The following is a 15,415-nucleotide window of genomic DNA, read 5'->3' on the forward strand; positions in this document are numbered from 1 at the left end:
ACCCCAGATAAGAATGGGGCCCTGCTCCTGCTGGGTTCAGATGGAGAATATCTGTTCAGTCCCTGGAGAAGCAAGGTTGGGCGTGGGGAAGAGCACAACCCAGGTGAATGGTCATATCATGTCCAGCAAGACAAACCCATGGCAATTTAAACAAGCCTGTGTTGGTTTTCTCAAAGATTCTGGGGGGAGTGTGTCCCTGGTGTCCCCTTAGAGGATCTGGGTGGGAAGGGGGAGGGACGCAGAAAAGACACACTTTTCAAAATAGCCAAGGCATGCTCTATTTGCTTCATCTGCGTTAGCTAACCAACTCAACAATGAAAAGCAAGTATGTCTGTAAGTCCTGACGCAACATGGCAGCCTTTGGGGGAGATCATTAACCCCTTGAAATGGTAAACCCACCTTCTCTCTCTGTCCCTCTGTCTCTGTCTCTTTCTCCATCTTTGTCTCCTCTCCACCCCAAATGAAAAGTGTGGTGTGATGCCCTCCTGGGGACAGTTCTTATGTCACCGTGAGATTCTCTGACAAGTTCTGTCCTTTCCCATTGGAAGATTTCAGTAATCTGAATTCCTACAGAGACCGAATGTCATGTCCACAATTAGAATCCTTCGCCAGGGAGTGGCTTGTGGAGTATAGACAGCATCCTCACAGACTCAAAGCACATACATCCGAGTGTATGTGTGGTGAGATGTGTAGGTACACACACTCCCCCCAAGATCATCTCACATAGAATTCAGAGCTCTATAGGACATTTGGGCAATGCTGCATGCTTGGAACGATGGAAACTGAATAAAAACTACTGAGACTATAGCCAGGTGCCGGTGGCTCACACCTGTAATCCTAGCTTCTCAGGAGGCTGAGATCTGAGGATCATGGTTCAAAGCCAGCCCAGGCAAGAAAGTCTGTAAGACTCTTATCTCCAATTAAAAAAAACCACTAGAAAACCAGAAGTGGCGTTGGTGGCTCAAGTGGTAGAACCCTTGCCTTGAGCTGAAGAATGCAAGGACAGCACCAGAGTTCAAGCCCCATGACCGACCATAAAACAAAAACAAAAACAAAAACTACTGTGACTGCATAAGGTCTCAGGATAAAGACAAATACAGAAGGCACAGGTCCAGGTGTCGTGGTCAGGGCCAAGGGAATCCTAAGTCTCTCATAGACCTTTTCTTCATTCTCTTTGTCTCAGCTACCCTCAAATGCCAACACTGTTCTCAAGGATGCTCAAATTCAAACACTGTATTCAGAGATGCTCAGGGCATCCTCCCAGGGCAACGAAGTTCCCATGGAGAGATTCTGGACACCTATGAAGCCCTGTCATCAGAACCAGAGGCCCATAACCTCTCATCCAAGTCCAGATCCTCACCAGACATACTGTTCCATACCCTTTTGAGAGAGTGTCACAAAAGCTGGATATGGTGTGGCACACCTGTAATCCTAGCACTCGGGAAGTTGAGGCAGGAGGGATATTAGTTCGATGCCAGCATGTGCTACATAGCAAGACTCTTCTCAAAAGGGAGACGTGGGAGAAGGTCAGCATGGTACAGTAAGAGGTAGGTAATTGTGCCGGTTAGTAAGTTACCTCCTACCACCGCCACATTTTAAAGGGTACTGAGTTCCTATGCCTCTTAACCTAAAAATGGAACAAGGAAGGACTTATCTGGGGAAAATTCCTACCCACGTGTAGAAGGCTAACGTCTCCATACTGTGAAGCATACCTGAGCTGCTCTTCGTAAGAGCAGCTGTGGGCTCCCATGCTTTGGCTACGCATGCCCCTTGTGGCCACAGAGCAGCTCCACTTGTGTCTCCTAGGATCCAATATGAGCAAACGGCAAAGGGGAATAAGGGAGGGAAAACCAGGAGCAGAAGAAACCTGGGGATCTACACATCTCATTTTCAATAACCAGCTCAGACTGGTTCTATCTGGAGTTGAAATTAATCACAGTTGTAAAAAAAAACAAACAAACCCTAGGAGAATGGAACTCGAGTATCATCCCAGCAATGAACTGTAACAAGTTTTCAGAAGTCCTTTCAAGTATTTCCTTAAAAAATATCGAATGTTTCAAAACAACAGTTATCCAAGTGTCCCCTCTGCAGGACACACAGGTTGTTGTGGGAGTTTCTGGGATGGAACCCTTCCACTCTCCTGTTTCTCCCGTGTTCTTCGTACCCTACCCCTGCTGGGTAAGAGGAGAATCAACACAGCACAAAGGCAAAAGCACCAGACAGAAGCTGCCATCAGGGCACTGCAGGCCAGGTGAGCTACATCCAGAGTATTCACACTGCGAGTGGACAATGAGGCTGCAAGCTACTTGCCCCACATAGGAACAGACATTCCCAGGGCAGCTAGACAGCAAAGATGGGTCAAGGGGGAAAAAAATCTGTAAATATTCTAAATAGAGCTTGTGTGGGCACATATATATGTGTGTATACATGTACGAGTGTGCATGCATCTGCACGTGTGTACGTGTGTATAGATGTGTACATGTGTGCTTGTGTGTACTGTGTATATGCATGCATCTATATGCATGCATGTATTGTGTAAATGTGTGTGTGTGTGTTACTGGGCTTTGAATTCAGGGCCTGTGATTGCTAGCCAGGCACCCTACCACCCCCTCTAACCTCTTTTTGCTTTAGTTATTTTTTTAGATAGGGTCTCACACTTGGACCATGATCCATTTACTTGTGCCTCTGGGCATTATGGATGTGAATCGCCATTCCCGGCTTGTTCTTTGAGACAGGCTCTCACTAACTTTTTTGCCTGGTAATTCTCCCATATCTGCCTTTCTGGTAGCTGGGAGTACAGATTTGTGCAACGCCAGGCCTGATCCGACCTGTGGCACTTTTGATTTCCCCACTGGCATCATTAGGAAATATGTTGACACTATCCTGGCTTCATGAGAGCCCTGGGCCAGAGCCCATCCAGCAGGGTCCAACCACAGGAAGTAAAGCTGGACATCAGTTCCAAAGTTCCTTTCTCCTACTGGCTACAACTTCCTGTGGCTGTACATTTCAGACACCTGCAGTCAACACATATGAAACCAAACAGACAGAGTACCATGACCTGCACAATGACACCAAAAACACCCAAGAAAGATATGACACACTTACACACACAGCGTGCAAGTCGCTACTTACTTTCCAATACGACCACCAGAATTCACACCCAGTATTCCCTGTCAGCAACTCTGGTTCACTGTGACTCCATTTACCAGCCTGATCTCTCTAAGCCATCACTGGTATACATTTGGACTAGACTTTTTGCATTACCTGCTTATTTGTGCCATAGTTTGAATTCAGGGCCTCACACATTTGCCAGGCAGGCCCCTTAGTATGTGAGGTATATCTCCGGTTCTTTTTTTGTTTCATTTAGTCTTCAGGCAAGGTGTTGCTTTACTCTCAAGCTTCAGATATCAATCCCCCGACTCGTGCCGCTCATGGAGCTGGGATGAGAGGCCCAGGGCACCACGGCCAACTTTTAGCGTTGAAATAGGGTCTCCCTGATCTTTTTTCTCCAACCTGGCCTTGACACATAATCTTCTCATCTTTAACCTCCCTAGTAGCTGGGATTACAAGTGGGAGCTAATATACTCAACTATGCAAACTTTTAAATCCTCAAATATGTTTTCACTTTTGTTGTTTTCAATACTTAATGTTCAAATAGGTCTTCGATGCACTAGCTCATCCTGGAAAGCCTACTGGATGGGCTATGCCATGCTTATAAGGCTTCCAACAACAGCACAAGAGAAGTCACTGGGCGTGAAATTTAGGAGAGGGAAGAAGAGGCACACTCCACTGAATGGGTACCACTGCCTCCCTCATCCCTGCATCTTGGAATGCTTCTAATTCCAAATAGACACTGATGCAGGAGACTCTGAGGCCCATGAGTGGGTCCCTCAATTTCAAACCCCACAGGCTCCCAGGACAGCCTACAATGGAGCAGGCAACCCAGCCAGCACTGGGCCAAGGTCTAATGGCTGTGCTCTTGCACCACCTGGTGGCTGTTTAATTTCAGGTCAGTGTTATCTGTCAATGAAGCCAGACAGTACCTAGATCTCCTTAGAACTAGGTCTGCAGCATTTCAAATGAGCATGGGGGATGGGTGATCAGTTGAAGCATGGAGGAGGCAGCCAATCCTGAGATCAAGCTCCCAAGACAAGAAAGCTCTCACTGCATGTGCAAGGCGCTCCCCAGCATGAACCACACAGCAGCCTCTGCATGTCTGAAACCCTCTACCCAGTCCCAGAAAGGGAACCTTGTGCTTAATAACTGACTTCAAATGCTACACTTGATGGTCCTGTGCAGACATTTCCTACAGATCACTCAAGGGTCTGGAAGTCTAGGTAGCTAAAATTTATGCATTTGGGGGATTACAAACATTTTTCTTTGTAGTGGAATTTGCAAGTACAGGAATCCGTGAGTCATGAGGACTGACTGCATATCTCAAACCCTTCTGAATTTAACATTCTCCATTATCTTTCCCTCCCTCCCACAGCCAAATCTATTTGTTTATCTCCTTTGTGAACTGCCCCTGCCTTGGGGAGAGATGCTCACTTCCACTTTGAGCAAATCCAAAAGCTACCTGTGGCTTTTCTAATGTGTGCTCCCAGAGAAGAAGCGGAAAGGAGCATGAGCTAAGTGCTCCTGAGAGTGAGGAGGCCCATCGGCTAACTACTCCCCGAAATGAGAAGGAACATTGACTAGGTGCTCCTCAGAGTGAGAAAGACCATCGGCTAAGTACTCCCTGGAACAGGAAGGATCGTAGACTAGGTGCTCCCTGGGTTGAGAAGGAACATGGGCTAGGTGCTCTCTGGAGGTGGACCATCAGCTAAGTATCCCCTGGAGTGAAGAGGACCACTGGCCAAGTGCTCCCTGGAGTGAGGACCATCAGCCAAGTACTCCCTAGGCCCAGGCCCTATGCTGGCCACTAGTCCACAATCTCACAAGGTCTCCAATGATCCTAAACTCACAAAGTTGTTGCCAGTTTCACAGCTGAAGAAAGCGAAGGGCACACAGGTTGAGGACAGACCACTGGCCCATGGGCCAGAAGGGAGACAGCTAAAATTTCAATCTAGATCCACTGGACTCCCAAGCCTGCTTGGAGGCAAAACAACATCATGCAAATCTCAAAAGGAATCTCTAATCTCAAACCAGGACAGTGAGTGGAAACAGGCAAGGTTATCTTGCTTGGTGAACAGAGAATCAGGCAGAACTCTACGTACAATTCCAGGGTGTCCCCGGCCTGCCCTGAGCCAGCTGACAGTGTTTCTGCCACATGGCCTGTAGGTAGCAGAGTGAGCACATGAGTTTGCTCCTAGTACTTAAGAAAGTTTGCCTGGCTGAGTGTGTAAAAGTGAAAGCAGCTTTCTAAAGTTATTGGCTTGCTGCCCTATAAATCATTAATCAACAGTCCTTCCAGTTTCTCAACTGTCTGATGCAAGATCTTGGCCTTGGGGAAGTTCTAAAACTAAAAGCTAAAAGAACATCATGAATATCTAAACTATCTAAACTGAAAGAGTATCATATATAGTAATAATAATTTTAAAAAGAAAACCCTATGTCTCCTGTTGGTTATTGTCCGTTTGAGTTCTACTTTTTTTCCAAAATAACTTTACAAGTTGTTGCAGGAAAGTATGTGTTGGGGGGGGAAAGAGAGAATTAGTCCTACAAATTCTACCCCTCCCATCTCCACCCCCTGGAAGTACTGGTTGTAAACTCAGAGCCTCATCTTTGCTTGCAAGCTACCACTCAGGCCATGCCCCCTGCTAGCTGAGCCACACCATTACCACTTGAGCCACACCCACAACATTAGAGGTTCAAATTATTCTACAGGCCAGAAAACCAGACCAAGTCGATGTCCAATGCAACCCTATATCACTCTTCATTCAGCACTCATGAGACAGGGCACCCTCCTGGCATAGAAAACAGAGACAGAGATGTCCCAACACCCTAAGTGAGTCATCTGACATAGACGGAGCCACACTGACTCATGGTAGAAACTGGTGATTTTATACAAGGACCAAGTCTGGAAATAAAAAGAGCTATCTACCCACTCCCTAGCCCCTTCCCATTTACAAGCCTAGGCCTGTTCGATCTTCACACCCTCCTTTCCCTATGACTCTGCTCTCTGCTGCCAATCATGAAGGACTAGAGCAGAAATACAATCAGCCCTGAAAATGGCAGACATTTTTGACATAGTTCGTGAGAAATCAAAGCAGTGGCAGAAGGAGGACAGTGGACCTACAGCAGCACAGAGGAACCCAAAGGCCACCCATGCACCAGAAGAGGGCAGCAAAATCACTTTGGAGTGGTTCTGAAATACACAAGCCTTGAACTCTCTCTGGAAATTTGACTTGAAGAATATGGATTATGCAAACTTCCAGGGAATTTAGACATGCCTTGCTCAGGACACAAAAGTAAACTTAGAAGGCAGGGGAGTGAAGTCCCTTCTTCACCAGGCTGAATGTCTGGGAAAGAGCTCTGTCAGGTGAGCAAGAACAGCTTGGTCATCATCACAAATCTGCACCTGTCCTGTCAGTCATGACCCTATTCACCAGCATTTTTTAACTTCAATTCAACTAAACAGTCAAATGGAACTCCCAGGTCAAAATTCAGGATATGATAGAACAAAAATGATGTCAGAGTATCATTGTAGGGCAAGCCAAAAAGCTGTGTATGTCGTCAAAAAAAAAAATCCCTTATTAGGAAGGACATTGAGACTAACACTGCAAACTTAATTCTTAACTAAAGAGGTACTAAGGAGAGCATTTTAAGATAGTTTGACCATGGAATTACTAGATGTTTATTGGAAGCAACTGAGCCCTATGGAAAGCTTTGAAAATATTTATCATAAAAATGAGTTTTGGACCCGGCGGGGGGCCGCCCAACCCAGCCCGCAACCACCCCAACTGAACTCGGACTGCAACAACAACTGACGGACTGCAACAACAACTGACGACCTACAGGGTGAGTACCCATCAGGGGACAGGGAATCCATCAAGGGAGACCAGAGCTGGAGGGAATCCCCAGACCCTGACCTAGACTCCCTACCCCAACACCCGGACCACAGGACCCACTAAAACTGGGAACTGTTCGAGAGCCCCACCAGCCGGTGGAGCACACTCTGCTGGCCAGGCCAGAGCAAGAGCGCCCCGGGAAGGGAGCTTAAATGCTCAAGCCAGGAACAGTGCCCCTGGGTCAAGACTACCAACAGTAGAAGAAATTTGAACTGTGTCCTCCAGGCTGCATAACCAAGGTGGTATACACATTAGCACAGGCCTAACGAGCGCGCTCCAGGCTGGGGCCGGAACCAGGCCAGGGGACCGGCGCCTGAACAAAGCAAAAAGGGTCAGAAGTGGGGCTGTGGCTCAAATGGTAGGGTGCCAGCCCTGAGCTGAAGAGCTGAGGGACAGCACCCAAACCTAGAGTTCAAGCCCACAACCAGCCCAAAACAAACAAACAAAAACACATCAGGAGCCCATAGCAGACTCCAGTATTTGGGAGAGTGCATCCAGAGCATCTGATCTTCCCAAGAGCACCCGCAGGAGCAAACACAAGCAGTCTAGGCTGCTCAACCCTTCCAAAGGCGGGAATTGCTACAGCAGAGAGCTGAGAATCCTAAGTGAATAGCAGCTGGAAATAGGCTCCCAACAGAATCCAGATCAGGCACAGACTCTCTCTACCAATAGAGAATCAGCAACCAAGCAAAGACAGACACACCAAAACAAGATTGAAGAGCAGTCTCCTGAACCCCCATGCGAAAATCACAGAGAAAAATCACAAGGTTTACCACTACCCAGGACAGCAAGCTCACCTCAAAAGCCAGCAGCCACGCAGGGGAGAGCCCCAGTGGGAGCAAAGCAGGAATGGAAGACAAAAACTACATCCAAGGGTTGCTGGAGGCAATGACTCAAGAAATAAAGCGAGAAATGGATCAGAAATTGAAAGAGCACAAGGATGAACTATCAAAAGATATACAGGATATCAAACAAAAATTGGATGCAAAAATAGAAGCTGCACAAACCTCAGTAAGAAGTGAGATAAACGCCAAATTAGAGGTAATGCATACTGATCTCACCTCATTGAGAGGTGAGATCAGTACTCTGAGAACCAACATTGAATCCATAAAGGGATCCATTTCCACCATGCAAACCACAATAGAAGCCACGGTCAACAGAGTGAATGAAATGGAAGGTAGAGTGTCAGATACAGAAGACAGAATACACCAACTGGACCAAAAAGTGACAGATATGGAAAAATCACTCAAATTAAACCAAAGGGAAATTCAAGAGCAAGCAGATAATGCTAAAAAATTTAACCTTCGCATAATCGGAGTGGACGAAGGTGAGGAATTCCAGAGCAAGGGAATGCAACACCTATTTAACAAGATAGTCAATGAAAATTTTCCCCACCTCAAAAACGACCATCTTAACTACATCACAAAAGCTTATCGAACACCCAACAAGCAAGATCCCAGGAGAAACACTTCTAGGCACATAATAGTAACAATGATGGATCTGAATAATAAGGAAACAATCCTGCATGCAGCAAAAATGAAGAAGGAGCTATACTACAACGGGAAAAAAATTAGAATCACTGCAGATCTCTCCACACAAACAATGAATGCAAGAAAAGCCTGGGAAAGCACCATACGAGCCCTGAGAGCCAATAACTGCCAACCCAGACTGATATACCCGGCAAAGCTAGCATTCACATTCGATGGAGAACTGAAAACTTTTAATAGCAAAGAAAAACTAAATGAATACATAAACATTAAGCCAGCATTACAAAGAATTCTAAGAGGGGGGACACAACCTGAAGAAAGCAACCAGGAACTGGGACCTGCCCCAAACAGGCATTACTCAAAGTCTAACTGAGCAAGCACAGGAGGAAAGGAAAGAAGAAAAACTTAGGAAAACGGAATGGCAGGGACAACAATGCATCTCTCTATACTTTCTCTTAATATAAATGGGCTGAATTCGCCAATTAAAAGAAAACGAACTGAGGACTGGATCAGAAAACAAGACCCATCCATCTGTTGCCTTCAGGAGACCCACCTCTCAGCCAAACATACAAACAAACTCAGAGTGAAGGGGTGGAAAAGGATCTACCAATCAAATTCCCCCAATAAGAAAGCAGGTGTAGCTATCCTGATATCTGACAAAATAAACTTTTCATTAAAATCAGTACAGAAAGACAAGGACGGACACTACATATTAATAAAGGGAACAATCCAAGAGGAGGATATAACCATCATCAACTTATATGCCCCAAATATCGGTGCACCCAGATATGTTAAACAAATGCTCTCAAACTTACAGAATAAAATAGATCCCAATACGATAATACTAGGAGACTTTAACACGCCACTCTCACCAAAGGACAGGTCTACCAACCAGAGGATTGGCAAAGAAGCTACCGAATTAAGTGAGGCCATACTTCAAGCGGAATTAACTGACATCTACCGAGTATTTCACCCTAAAACAACACAGTACACATTCTTCTCAGCAGCTCATGGAACTTTCTCCAAAATAGACCATATCATAGTTCATTCAAGGAACTTAAGCAAATACAAAGGGATCGACATAATCCCCTGTATCCTATCTGACCACAGTGGAATCAAGCTAGCTCTCAATAACAAAGCATACCGCAGAAATTTCTCTAATACATGGAAATTGAACAGCACACTCCTTAACAAGGCCTGGGTAACAGAAGAGATCAGAGAAGAAATAAAGCATTTCCTAGAACTCAATGAAAATGAAAACACCTCACAAAGAAACTTGTGGGACACAGCAAAAGCAGTCCTGAGGGGCAAATTTATTGCCCTCAGTGCCCACATCAAGAGAATGGAGACAGACCAAGTAAATAATCTCATGTTGCAACTAAAACAGCTAGAAAAACAGGAAAAAATGGGACCTAAAGCTACTAGACGAAGCCAGATAACCAAATTGAGAGCAGAGATTAACCAATTAGAAAATCAGAAAACCATAACCAAAATAAACCAAACAAAAAGCTGGTTCTTTGAAAAAATAAACAAAATTGATGGCCCGTTGGCAAGATTAATTAAAAAAAGAAGAGAGGAAACCCATATTAATAGGATTAGGGATGCCACGGGAAACATCACAACACGTACCCAAGATATCCAAACAATTCTAACAGACTACTTTCAAAAGCTATACTCTCTAAAGGAAGAAAATCTGGCGGAAATGGATGCATTTTTAGAGAAATACAAGTTACCCAAACTGAGCAAAGAAGAAGTTAACCAATTAAATAAGCCAATATCCTATAATGAGATACAGGAAGCTATCAAAAGTCTTCCAACAAAAAAAAGCCCAGGACCAGATGGATTCACAGCAGAATTCTATAAGACCTTTAAAGAAGAACTAATACCCATACTCCTCAAGCTCTTCAGAGAAACAGAGAAGGAGGGAGCTATCCCAAACTCATTCTACGAAGCCAATATCACACTCATCCCCAAACCAGGCAAAGACCCAACCAAAAAGGAGAATTACAGGCCAATCTCCTTGATGAACACAGATGCAAAGATCCTTAACAAGATTCTAGCTAACAGAATCCAGAAACACATAAAAAAAATAATACACTATGATCAGGTAGGCTTCATCCCAGAGACACAGGGATGGTTTAACATACGTAAGTCAATAAATGTAATCCAGCATATCAACAGAGCCAAGGTCAAGAATCACATGATTATCGCCACAGATGCAGAAAAGGCCTTTGATAAAATTCAACATTCATTCATGCTAAAAGCTCTGGAGAAAATAGGAATAGAAGGAACATTTCTAAAAACAATAAAAGCCATTTATGACAGACCAATAGCCAATATTATACTTAATGGGGAAAAGCTACAACCAATCCTCCTAAAAACAGGAACAAGGCAAGGATGTCCACTGTCTCCACTCCTCTTCAACATAGTCCTAGAACCCTTAGCCAGGGCAATAAGGCAAGAAAAAGACATTAAAGGGATCCGCATAGGGAAAGAAGAAGTGAAACTATCCCTTTTTGCAGACGACATGATACTATACCTCCACGATCCCAAAAACTCCATCCCCAAACTTTTAGAAATCATAAGTCACTTCGGCAAAATAGCAGGATACAAAATAAACCCACAAAAATCAGTTGCCTTCCTATACACTGATAACGCACAGGAAGAGAGGGAAATAAAGGGAGCAACCCCATTCACAATAACCTCCCAAAAAATAAAATATTTAGGAATTAACCTAACCAAAGATGTAAAAGAACTATTTAATGAGAACTATAAAAAGTTAAAGAAAGAAATTGCAGAAGACACTAGGAAATGGAAAGACCTCCCATGCTCCTGGATAGGCCGACTTAATATAGTAAAGATGGTGATACTTCCAAAATTAATATACAAATTCAATGCAATTCCTATTAAAATCCCAATGACGTACATCACTGAAATACAGAAAACAGTCCAAAAATTTATATGGAACAACAAAAGACCTAGAATAGCCAAAACAATTCTAGGGGATAAAGACAATATGGGAGGGCTATCCATGCCGAACTTCAAACTCTACTACAGAGCTATAATCACAAAGACAGCATGGTACTGGCACAAAAACAGACCCGAAGACCAATGGAACAGAATAGAAGATCCAGATATAAATCCACAGGCCTACAGCCAGCTGATATTCGACAAAGGAGCCAAAGACATACAATGGAAGAAACACAGCCTCTTCAACCGCTGGTGCTGGGAAAACTGGGCAGCCACATGCAGAAAACTAAAAGTGGACCCCAGCCTATCACCATGCACCAACATCAACTCAAAATGGATTAAAGACCTTAACATTAAACCTGAATCTCTGAAACTACTGCAGGACAGAGTAGGAGAGACACTTGAACTAATAGGCACAGGAAGGAACTTCCTGAACAGAGTCCCAGGGTCACAACAAGTTGGAGAGAGACTCGACAAATGGGACTACCTTAAAATAAAAAGCTTCTGCACAGCTAAATCTATCGCAACTAAGCTAGAAAGACAACCAACTAATTGGGAAAAAATATTTACCAGCAATATATCAGACAAGGGGTTAACATCCTGTATATACAGGGAACTCAAGAAACTAATCCCTCCCAAACCTAACAAACCAATTACTAAATGGGCAAGGGAACTAAAGAGGGACTTCTCAAATGAAGAAATAAAAATGGCAAAGAAACACATGAGGAAATGTTCATCATCCCTGGTGGTGAAGGAAATGCAAATAAAGACAACCCTGAGATACCACCTTACCCCAGTCAGAATGTCCCACATCCACAAATCAGCCAACGACAAATGCTGGAGGGGATGTGGAGAAAGAGGAACCCTATTACACTGCTGGTGGGAATGTACACTTATACAACCACTTTGGAAAGCAGTCTGGAGGGTCCTTAGAAAGCTAAAGATTGACCTCCCTTACGACCCAGTCATACCACTTCTAGGCATCTACCCTGAACAACAGGAACCAATATACAAGGACACGTGCACCTCCATGTTTATTGCAGCACTGTTCGCAATAGCTAGGATATGGAAACAACCTAGGTGCCCCACCACAGATGAATGGATCCAAAAATTGTGGTATCTATACACAATGGAATATTATGCAGCCATTAGAAATGACAAAATAATGGCATTTGCAGGGAAATGGATGGAGCTAGAAGGAATCATGTTGAGCGAGGTAAGCCAAGAACGAAGAGACAAACGGTACATGGTCTCCCTCATAAGTGGATGCTAAATCCAAAAGGTTAGTGATACGACAAAACTAACAGGACTTAAGAAACAAAGAACTCCCGCTCATCTGGTTGAACCACTACTAAATATCCTCATGCTGCTGATCACAAATATGGTATATAACATGTGAACACTGTTATATATTACAGACTGTGGTAGACAATTTGCTCCAGGGAAGTTAGAATGAACTTGTGACTTTGAAATTATGTAATCATTTAATCACAATCAAAAAAAAAAAAAAAAAAAGAACCTCGGGGAAGGGAGGGAGGGAGGGGATGGTAGGGGGAAAACAATGGAGGGGGTAACAATGTTCAAGAGGAAGTGTACTCATAACCTCACTCATGTAACTGTAACCCTCTGTATAGTAGCTTTACAATAAAAAAATAAAAAAAAAAATGAGTTTTATAAAGTCATCCTAATAATGTGATCAGGGTTATGTGTGCATAAATAATGGGTGCAGTACTGTAATTGCAGATGAGTAGGTGGTTTCAAAACACTGAGTCAGAAAAAATAAAAAAAGCTTAAGGACAGCACACAGCCCCAGGACTGCTACAAAAAAAAAAAAAGTTAAGGATTCTATTCAAAGAGAGAGGCAAAAGAATTGAATAAAGCTAAAATTTCAAAAACTTGATGAAAACTATGAACACACAGATCTAAGTACACAGCATGTGTGTGGGTCAGGTTGGGGGCAAAGGAAAAGACACCAAAAGTGATCATAATCAAGCCCCTCAGGGATTCTGAGGGCAGCAGAAAATAGCAACAGGAGAACAGCATATTTCTCATCAAAAGCAAGTGAGAAGACAGTAGGGCAACATTTTCAGGGGAGGGGAGGGAGAGGGGAGACAGGGATTCAAATTAGAATCTTATGTGCAGAGAAAGTAACTTTCAAGTTTAGTTAACTTTCAAGAGAAAAGATAAAGAAACTCTCAGAAACAAAAGCTGACAGAGTACGTCACACCATAAGAAATTTAGGGAAAATCAGAACAGTTAGAAATGGAGACAGACATAAATAAAGGAAGACTTCTCAGACATGCCAACTACATGTGTAAGTGCATGGAACTTTTTCTTATAATTTAAGCCTTTTCCAAAGACAGTGGTTTAAAGTAAACTATAGGGCGGAATTTGTACTTTATATATAAAATTTATACTTTGTGTATGTATACATATGTAAAGATATACATATATAGTTTATGTATATAGTTTATGTACATATACATGAAGTAAAAAGTCTGATAAATTATAAAGTACAGAAGACAAGAAGTAGAGGCACATTCCTGTAAAGTTTTTATAACATGCATAAAGTGGTGTTATTGAGGGGAAAAAAAGAGGCTGTTCTGGACACTTTAGATTCAGATTCACAGACTGAAAAAAACAAATAATCAACAACAACAAAAATGCCCAAAGGATAACAAGCATATTGGTGTCTTCAGCAAGACAAAGCTCTCAGGAAAACATAAATTGTACAAATCTTGTGATGTGTTACATACATTCCAGGACTTGACGTGTGTAAGTTATTCAGTCCCACACCAAATCGTAAGACGCATCCAGAACTGTCTCCATCCCTCAGCCCCATCTGAAGGAGCAGGTCTGAGGAAAGCCACATGCGTTCCAGACTGATTATTCTTGGCTACACTTAATCACCACCGAGTAAACAAACGCAGCACTCACTCACACTTGTGCAACTTATTCCATCCCCTGCAGCCAGAAGAAACTGTCACGTGATGCTATTTAACATCTGGAAATGTGGAAGCGATTTTACAGAGCACACAATGACCACACGCTTGTGGCAGCGGCTGAGGTCACCCGGGGAGTGGAAGGAGAGAACTCACTTACAATGAAGCCAAGTTTCTTGTAATCCCGGGTGTACATGGACTTGCGTTTCTCCAAGCGGCCGCTGCTATTATTAGGTTCAGTCTCCGCATCAAAAGCAATTCTTCGAAGTTCAAATATGATGTCTCTTTGAGCCTAGATTGAGGGAGGGAGAGGAATCTGCTGTCATTGTGCAAAGTGACATCAATTCTCTTTTTCTTCACCCCCAGAGTCCAAATGAATTATGCTTTAGAGTAAAAGAAAACCAGATAAAAGTCAAGCCATGTTCTAAATGAGAGCTGAGCACACTTTGCCCTTTGCCCCTCCCCCGGCTTCTCAAGCTTGGCATCTCCCCAGTGACCCCAGCTGCCATCTCATGTGGAATATTGGTAACCAGTTCCAGAGGCCTGGCCTAGATGAGGTCCTAATTGGGAAGGGAGGAAGTGAGGGGCGTAGGCTGAGGTAGAGTCTGGGAGGGCCCACTGCTACCTACAAAGCAAGAGGCTCACAAGGCCCGTGAGCAGTTCTGCAGTCGCAATGGATCTTTTACTCCACTAATCAAGGACACATCATCAAAACTAACAGGAAACCAAAATAAAAGGAAGATCCCAAAGAAGAACCAACCCCTGTGCCCTTCCTTGTCCATCCATAGTAAATGGATGAGCACATGACATTCACATACAGCAGGAACAGAATTCCATAGTGCCGGTGGCTCAGGCCTGTAATCTTAGCTACTCACGAGGCTGAGATCTGAGGATAGCAGTTCAAAGCCAGCTCAGGTAGGAAAGTCCATGAGACTCTTATCTCCAGCTGACCACCAAAAAAGCCAGAAGTGGAGCTGAGGCTCAAGTGATAAGGTGCTAGCCTTGA

At 43.8% G+C, this 15,415-nt stretch overlaps 1 protein-coding gene across 1 annotated transcript in view; it reads right to left on the reverse strand.

Annotated features, from left to right (window-relative positions):
* The window catches only part of LOC122120775 (engulfment and cell motility protein 1-like), a 239,999-nt gene that overhangs the window by 30,930 nt on the left and 193,654 nt on the right, over nt 1–15,415 (reverse strand). The window contains 1 exon segment of the mRNA XM_042695014.1: nt 14,570–14,701. Within this exon segment, the coding sequence (XP_042550948.1) occupies nt 14,570–14,701 (132 nt within the window).

This window comes from Dipodomys spectabilis, unplaced genomic scaffold (assembly GCF_019054845.1).
Source record: "Dipodomys spectabilis isolate Male_0828 unplaced genomic scaffold, ASM1905484v1 ptg000178l, whole genome shotgun sequence".
In the NCBI taxonomy this organism is placed as follows: Eukaryota; Metazoa; Chordata; class Mammalia; order Rodentia; family Heteromyidae; genus Dipodomys; species Dipodomys spectabilis.